This window comes from Lepus europaeus, chromosome 6 (genome assembly GCF_033115175.1).
Source record: "Lepus europaeus isolate LE1 chromosome 6, mLepTim1.pri, whole genome shotgun sequence".
Lineage (NCBI taxonomy): Eukaryota > Metazoa > Chordata > Mammalia > Lagomorpha > Leporidae > Lepus > Lepus europaeus.
In genome coordinates, this window is record NC_084832.1 from 66015755 (window position 1) to 66024685 (window position 8931).

Below are 8931 nucleotides of genomic sequence, written 5' to 3' on the forward strand. Positions count from 1 at the left end.
GGGCTAGGCTGAAGCCAAAAGCCAGGAACTCTATCCAGGTCTCTCATGGGTGGTAGGAACTCAACTACTTGAGCCATCATCCACAGCTTCCCAGGCACACTAGTAGGGAGCTGGACTGAAAGCGGAGCAGCTGGGACTTGATCTGGCAATGTGTTATGGGATATCAGCATCCCAAGTGGCAGCTTCACCTGCTGTGCCATAATACCCACCCCTAACATTGTATTTAAAATAGCATCACATCCAGCTCCCTGATAATGCACCTGGGAAAGCAGCAGAAGATGGCCCTAGTATTTGAACCCCTGAACCCATGCAGGAGACTATATTTTGCATGCTGGATCTGACTATTTTATTATACTAATATGTTCTTTTTCCATTTCTTCCATGTACAGAGTGGAAATGAGTTGTTTTTTTTTTTGTTTGTTTGTTTGTTTTTTTCCTGTAAACTAGTTTTAATATCCACCTAAGCATCACTGACTTGGAGGACCAATATGCCATCAAGAACAGGACATCCTAAAAGATAAATCAAGGGTTTAATGTTTTGACCACATGTAACATTTTACCAGTCTGTGGCTAAGATAACACGGTCAGGAATTCAGTGGTGTGGGGTGGGCATTTGGCACACCAGTTAAGATGCCAACTGGGATGCCTGCATCCCACATCGAAGTGCCTGGGTTCAAGCTCCTGCTCTACTTCTGATCTAGCTTCCTTCTAATGCACCTGGGAAGCCAGCGGAAGATGGCCCCAGTGCTTAGGTCCTTGCCACCCACGTTGTAGACCCAGATGGTGTTCCTGACTCCTGGCTTTGGCTTAGCTCAACTCTGGCTGTTGCAGGCATTTGGGGAATGAACCAGCAAATGGAAGATCTCTCATTATGTCTCCTTCTCCCTTTCTTTCTGTTAGTCTGCCTTTCAGACAAATAAATAAATCCATCAAAAAACCAAAATATTATTAAGCAGGCTCCATAGCATGCATTGTTTCATAGGACAACTGTAATAAAGTCTAGAGGTAATAAAGTCTAGAGGGAAATGACACCTGTTCACGGATCCAGATGGTCAGTTCCCTGAAACTAAGAGTGAGTAGCCTACATCTTTGCTCTTCATATTTTTATGTCCCGTTCTCATTAATACTGCACCTGAACTGCATTTGGCAAAGATCTGCTACACTGTCAGGTATACATGATTGGAAATTACTGCTGATTACACACTGGGATAAAATAAACAATAATCACTATCTGAACATGGGCTAATTTTTTCCCTTTGCTAACTGCAGTGTCCTAAGAGCCACATAAACTATATCAAGCTCTTATAAAGCCAGTAAATAAACAGATTATATCATTTGCGTGGAGGAGAAATTCCTTGTTAAGCATCACGAACTTATTGTTTTATACAGACTGCAAGTGCATGCTCACTATGACCTAGTTTCTTTAGCAGTGACCTTGGGGAGCCTGATTTCCTTCATTGCGAACAGCTGATTACTGCTTTCCTGCTGCACGAGAAGAGCTCTGCCAAAGGAGCCCTCGCCGATCACCCTCAGGACTGTGTAGTCATCCATGCTGGGCTCCCGCACAGCTGGGCTCCACCCACGCAGTCCCCAAGGGCTCTTCAAATCTACCTTCAAAAACAGAAACATCTGAGAAGTACATTCACTTTCAAAAGGCCTAATTCGTCCTGTTCAGGCTAAAAATGATATCCCCAAAATGTGGTGGGTTTTTTTGGCATACTGAGCAGTTTGATAAAAAAAATTAAAAAGTCTTAAAAGCAGGCTCAGAGTCAATGTCCCTCTAACCTTGTCTTCCCCCTTCAAGCGCAAGGAGAGGCTATCTGCAAAGTGCCTTTACCTGCCTAAAGTTTGGACAAGCCAAAAGTGATACAAATAACCTGTGTCTCTTCCCCTAAGCATCCCTTAAGTAAGCTCATATCCCAAGAAAGACTGAATTCTGCCTGGATAGATTTTTTTTTTGTAAGCCATTCTCTGTGTTTCAGTCCCAGAAGCATCTCTAACGCAGTCTCTGTTGCAGGCAAAACAGATTTTTGTCCCGGGCTATTTATGTTCTCCAAGCCCACAGAGTTCCTCTAAAAATCATTCATAATTTCCCTTATACTCCCCTTTTCTCCCCTCACCTACAGAAAAAGGGGTAAAGATGTGTCAGGACCATGTTGGGATTGTGGGTAATCACACACCTGTGATCCCAACCCTGCCCCAGGCACATTAATAAATGTGGATGACTTCTCTCCTATTTAATCTATTGTCACTTCAATTGGGCAAAGCTCTAGAAGACAGGGGAAATTTCTCTTCACCCCTACAAGCTAAAGTAGCTCTAATCATCACGATATGGCACAGCTTATTCCTTTGAAAGGGATCAGTTTGCCACAAGCATTCCACTTTGGCACAAGAATTGCTTTGAGCTGAAAGCAATTTGTTCTTTATCCTTTTCACTTTCATTTAAATACAAACATCCCCCTAGGTAATGGCAATAACCTTTGTAAATGTGCTTTTCCCTCCAGTACCAGGAATACATTTCTTACCAACAGGGAAGACATCAATTTAAGTTTGCATTATAAACCTTTATCTTCTGTTATCTAAATAATCTTTATCCTCTGTTGATTCTTCCACATATTTACCCTCCTGCTCTTCACTTTAGAAGCCTCCGTCCTTGATCTAGCTACTGTTCCCTAATTTATTACAGTTAGTTAAAATAAACTTTTTCTTCCATCTATCTCTTTTTGTCAGTTTAATTATCAGGGCCTCAAGCACTGAATCTAAGAAGACACAGAAAAAAGTTTCCCTCCCTACATCATTCACTCAACAGGCAGACACCGAGCCCCAGCTCTGAGTCAGAAGTTGGAATCCTGAACAAATCTCTCTTGGTCTCTGGCATCAGGGATGCCCCATGCAGAGGTGGCCATAAACCTCAACAAATGTGGGGGGCAAGTCTTCCAAGAAGAGCGTGCCGGTTTACAGCAGAAATATCCAAAGCAGTGCGCAAACGTGTACTTAAGTTAGAGCCTGAAGGATAAATGGAAGTTGGCCAAAGAGGAGGGAAAGCGTGCTCAAGGTGGAGGGAATGGCATATTGCAGAGCAAAAGGGATTACATTCAAGGAATTCAAGCAGACTGTAAGGGGCTACAGCGACAGGGCCTTATCTGAAGTCCATTACAAGGCACAGTTAGAAGGCTGGACTTGGTCCTCAGGGTAATTAATAGGCTGTCCCTGAAGGGTTTTAACCAGGAGGGCAATACAGTCCTCATAGAAGCGTATTAGAAAAATCACCCACAAAGGCTGCACAGTGAGCACACCAGAGGGTGGAGGCACAGAGGGGCCAGACCAGAGGCTCCATGAGTAGACAAAGCAGGAAAATGATGGTGAATGAGGTAGGTGGTGCCAGGGGGGAAGAAGAAACTGGGAAGGAAGAAGTGGCAACAATTGACACATTTTTGCTATAGATCTCTGGGGGACAGGAAGGGAGGAGGAGGCACCATGGACTCCCAGATTTCTGGCATAAACTGGATGAATGGTGATGATATCCCTAGAGAGAAAAAGGCACAATCAGTGGTGATGTGTCTAGCTTTTTCTTTGCTTTTTCTGGTGGTTGGAGCATGGCAGGGTGGGGCAGAATATGGGAGAAAGGAAAAATCCATCCCATTTTAGACAGGCTGAGCTAGAGGAGCCTGCAACTGGAATGAGATGTGAAACACAGACTTCAGACTGCCCAATACATACGAAAGTGTATGCAAAATGTAAAATGAGATGTAAGATTCCCAGCACCTTAATAAATGGCAGATATCTTTCTTATTAAGACCTTACAAAGGGGATGCATATTTTTTTCATTAAAAAAACTTTATTTTTCCAAAAGCTCATGGTGGATTTTTCTTTTTTTAAATCCCATAAAGAGAATGACCAGTAAAGCAAAAATCACAACCCCAAACCTACAATATTATGAGGTGCAAAACTTCCAGTTTATATTTCTGTTTAGTCACAACATTATCAGGAAAATCTAGAAATCACTTCTCCATCGAATCAGATGCATTGTCATCCAAAACAATCCTTTCCCAGAACAGTTAGGTGTCTGGATGTGTTTGGGCCCATGAAGGAAAAACCACCCTGCACCGGAATTCTAACCGGCCAGGGCCACCATGGCTGCTGCTACACAAGGGGGCGACTTTTCCCGTGTCTCTTTTCTTTGTTCCCTGGGGCCTCTTTTCCATGCAATGGAGAGTACCTGCTAAGCCAGAGCCACGAGATTTTTCTTAGCTGAAAGCCACATTTCACCCTTTGTGCCCACATTTCCCAGCCACTGTTACAACCTTAAAATCCTTACAAGCCCTGCATATGCTCTGAGGTCAAGGTATAGGGTCCGTTCACATGCTTGTTACAACTTAAAAAAAAAAAAAAACCTGTGGCAAACGCTTAGAGGGGGGATCGCCAGAGAGACACAGGCTAACTGGGCAACGAATCATTCTTCTCACCCGCGACAAAATCCTTCTACAAAAGCGACTAGGCCCTGCCGGGCCCCTGGCCCTGGCTGAGCCACCTGGCCCCACCTGCGCTGCACCTGCGCCACGCCCCAGCCCCCTCAGGGAGGGGGCGCGCGGCCAGGGGGCCGGGCCAGGGCCAGGGCCAGGGTTGGGGCGCTGCAGGGGGCGATCAGCGCGGGCCTTCCGCTCTCCCTCATCCGGCGGGGGCGCCACCCTGTCCTCCAGGTCCCACGCCGAGGCACCCCCGGCCCTCTGCCCGCCCGGACGCCCGCCGCGCTCCTTCCCACAGACACCGCGCCCCGGGGCGAAGACGCCTCACTCGCTCACCCGCTCCCCTAGCGACCCGCGCCAGCTCCTAGCGCCTGCGACTGGCGCGCTTCCGCGGGGCGGGCCGGCTGGTTGTCTCTCGGGTTGTCGGTCAAGGAAGTCGCCTGAGTCTGGCGGGAGGCGCTGTCCTCGGAGTAGCCGGGCCTGGCACGTTTTAAAGCTGTGGCTACACGTTGCTCTGAACACAATGCTAATCATATCGAAGGAAAACGTCTCCCCGTACAATGTCCCTGTGTCGAGTTTGAGTGAGCAGCCCATATAGCTAAGTTTAATGGACACAGTACTCAGTGCTAGCACTTAACCAGTTGTGTGACCTTGGGCAAGTGTGGAAAGCCAAATAATACTCTCCCCTCTATCCCACAGCCCTCCCAAACTTCTCCCTTCAACTGCCTGCGACCTGTGCATTGGTTCTTCTGTATGGCAAAAGGGAATTAAGATTGCAGATGGAAGTAAGGTTGGTAATTGTCTGACTTTTAAATAGGGAGCTGGGGCCAGCATTTTGTGCATCTGCTAAGTGGCCATGTAGGACTCCTGCCCCCACATTTCCAATTCCAGCTCACTGCTAGTGTAGACGCTGGGAGGCAGCAGATGATGGCCTAAGTACTTGGGTCTCTGCCACCATGGGAGACCCGGATTCCTGCTGTTGTGGGCATTTGGGGAGAGAACAAGCAGATGCAAGACCTACCTCCTGTAAGTAAATAAAATTTAAAACAACAACAACAACAACATAGGGGGTTGATCTTGGGTTAGCGAAGAGCCAAGAGGGCCCAATGTGATCCCGAGTGTCCTTTCAAGTGGAAGAGGCAGGCAAGAGAGGAGGTCAGAGTCACAGAGGGATTTGAAGATGGAGGAAGGGGCCAGGAACCAGGGAATGCAGGTGGCCTCAAGAAGCTGGAAAAGGGAGCCACATTGCCCCCTAGAGCTCCCAGAAGAAAGTAGCTCTGTTGACACTGTCATTTTAACCCCATGAGAGCGCTTACAGATTCGCCCTCCACAACTGTAAGCACTTGATTTGTGATAAGGCATTACAGCTGCTATAGGAAGCTGGCACAGCAAGTAACCAAACTGTGTGAAAATGTAGTATTTACTTCAAAGGCTGATCCAGAACCTGTCTGGTATACTCTGATATATCAATTACTCCGCAGTTGAGTGATAGCCCTAAGGACCTGGGCATATACTGTTACAAATGGCTAACATTTGCAACACGTGCGGAGTGCTCTTTGTACTCAACTTTGAGCTGTTTTCAATGCAAAACAAACAGCAAAAAGTGCTGCACATGCCTGTATGCAGAACACTGCTACAGCATACACTGCTATGGACTAACGCTCCTCAGGAGTGAGCTGCCTGCACAGACCTCAGCCATTCTCTATCAGTGACACCATCAGTGGAGAAGGTGATAAGAGGGCCTGACTGTTCTCTTTCCCACGAGAGAGACTCCTTGCCTTGTTCCACTGGTGTACTAATCTGCTCCAGCGGCTGAAGCAGCCTCCCACAGACTGGGTGGGAGGAACAGAAATCCACTGTGTCATGGGTCCAGAGGCTTGAAGTTCAGGATCAAGGTGTTGGCAATCTTGGATCCCTCTAAGGACTTAGAAGGAAAGGTCTCTTCCAGGCCTCTCTGCTTCCCTTGAAGATGGCTGTCTTCTCACTGGGTCTCTTCACATCTTCTTTTTTTTTTTTTTTTTGACAGGCAGAGTGGACAGTGAGAGAGAGACAGAGAGAAAGGTCTTCCTTTTGCCGTTGGTTCACCCTCCAATGGCCGCCGCGGTAGGCGTGCTGCGGCTGGCGCACCACGCTGATCCGATGGCAGGAGCCAGGTGCTTATCCTGGTCTCCCATGGGGTGCAGGGCCCAAGGACTTGGGCCATCCTCCACTGCACTCCCTGGCCACAGCAGAGAGCTGGCCTGGAAGAGGGCACATCTTCTTTCTATGGGTGCCCTCTCTGGATTTAAATTCCTCTTTTTATATTTTTTTCTTTAAAAGTTCAGCTTTAATGACAAACATCTATTACATCAGCCTCTCCTCAAAATAAGATGTGAATACCCAATTTCTCACAGGAGGTACCATAGCTCCTCTTCAGTACCCTGCACTCAAGGCGCTGGGCCCGTGGGTACTGCCCTGTGATGTACACATTGAAGCAATAATGTAAGTCACTGACGTACATTGCTCCTGCACGTACATTGCTCCTGCACACTGCTGCTCTTCAAGGCTGGGATATTCTTGATGACCAAGACAGCATTGGTCAACACATGTGTCTGAGGGGAGTGTGCTGAAGTAGCAGGCGAAGCAGCTGGCCCACCAAAGGCAGCTCCTCAGGCCCAACCCTGTTCACCCACAGGCTCTGCAGCAGCAACGAAGTTTGAAGTGGAAGGATAAGGCCCCTCTGCTGATAAAAGGTATACACGGCCTTAATCAGTCTCTAGCCTCTCTGCTGTGTTGTATCTACACTAACCTCCATGACACTCCAACAATCTGTTCAGTTGCTTACCATTCAGCCTAGAGTCATCTTCATGGGTCTCTGTCACAAATCTCCTGATCATTTCTATCCAACTGGAGTCTTTCTGCAAAGTTGAGGCGTTTGCCAAGGAGACCATGATATCAGACAGTGTTAAATTCACTAAGAGATGATCTATGTTATTGGAGAAAATCGTGCAATGCTTGATGCTTTTCTTTCCTTCTGTTCTTGGTTATTTATTTTAATGCATACAGAAATGACTCATAAAATGGTGTTTGAAATAAATAAGGCAATTCTTTTTTTTTCTTTCTTTTTTCTTTTTTTGACAGGCAGAGTGGACTGAGAGAGAGAGACAAAGGTCTTACTTCTGTTGGTTCATCCCCCAAATGGCCGCTATGGCTGGCGCTGCACTGATCCAAGCCAGGAGCCAGGTGCTTCCTCCTGTTCCCCCATGTGGGTGCAGGGCCCAAGCACTTGGGCCATCCTCCACTGCACTCCTGGGCCACAGCAGAGAGCTGGACTGGAAGAGGAGCAACCGGACAGAATCCGGCGCCCCATTTAAGGCAATTCTTTCGAAGCCATGATTCCAATTTATGGGTTTCATCATGTTCTTTAGACAGTTTCCACAAAAGGGAAATAAGGACTTGCTGCATAACTTGTAGAGGCTCTCATTCCATACCATTTCAAACAGAAGCAGCTGGCTGCAGAGGCACAGCTTCAATCCAGCATTCAATTAGTCATGGAATTATTATCTCAATAAATCCTTTCAGGTCTTCAGTAGATGATAGGCCTTCATCCATACCACCTAATCCTCCAACAAGATACCATAGCCTGAACTGTGAACTGACATTTGGTTGTGAATCTCTGTTTTCATAAACCTGGATGTGTTGCTGGTCATTGGCATGTTCCTTCCAATTGATAAAAATGGGGTTTCTAGTGGCATGGGGATTTTCTTTTTGTTCCTGAAGTCCTTCACTTTCTCTCAACCTCCTGGATCCATCTGCCAAGGCCAAAGGAAAAAATGGAGAAATTTGTTCAGCTCGTATTTTGGGGGCCAGGAATTGAAGTTGAACTGCTGCTAGTCATACATTAGCATCTTTATATGTAAACACAGCAGTCACTTCACTTAGTAGGTTTGAAAGGTGTGCATCAATTACAAACATGTACTGAGACAAAAGGTCTTTAAGTCCAAGAAGAGCACTTTGCTTCACTCCAGCACTACAGTGATGCATCTGACAGCAAATCCTTGAAGTTTCCTGCTGTTTGTTGGAAGTGTTCCATCCTCTTTGAGTTGCTCAGGCAGATGTATAGTTTTCGTTTTGAAGTTTTAAACAGTAGCGTTTTCTAACTTGGGCTTCTTTTTGAGTTTTTTTTGAAAATCACCTTGGTGTTTCTTTGTCATTTTTGAGTGCTGAGGGCCTGGCAGGAACCAGAGCCGGAGGAAGGAGACCCAGGGAGAGCGTGCAAGCAATAGCCCACTGGGCAAGTGTGCACTGGCAGCCTCAGACTCTTGCTCCTGGAGTTTCATATCACCTAGTCCTCATGTGGCCATGTCTCCTAAATTCCTTTTTTTAAAATAAGGACAGTAGTCATATCTGAATAGGGGCTGACCCTACTGTAGCATGATCTCATCTTAATTACATCTGCAATAATCCTATTCCAAATAAGTTCTCA

The 8931-nt window shown here is 46.6% G+C and overlaps 1 protein-coding gene and 1 pseudogene across 4 annotated transcripts in view; both read right to left on the reverse strand.

Annotated features, from left to right (window-relative positions):
- The window catches only part of NEK3 (NIMA related kinase 3), a 35975-nt gene extending 31115 nt beyond the window's left edge, over nucleotides 1-4860 (reverse strand). For 3 of the 4 annotated variants that reach the window (XM_062195353.1, XM_062195352.1, XM_062195349.1), the window contains exons 1-2: nucleotides 4803-4844; nucleotides 1435-1611 (exon numbers count right to left, since the gene is read on the reverse strand). In XM_062195353.1, coding sequence (XP_062051337.1) covers nucleotides 1435-1551 — 117 coding nt within the window. In that variant the 5' untranslated portion in view covers nucleotides 1552-1611; nucleotides 4803-4844. Of the gene's footprint in view, nucleotides 1-1434; nucleotides 1612-4802 lie in introns of all 4 variants that reach the window. The other variant, XM_062195350.1, reaches the window with a different exon arrangement.
- A 2184-nt stretch (nucleotides 4861-7044) lies between these two features.
- LOC133762103 (testis-expressed protein 10-like) lies at nucleotides 7045-8785 on the reverse strand (annotated as a pseudogene).
- Between the last annotated feature and the right edge of the window lie 146 nt (nucleotides 8786-8931).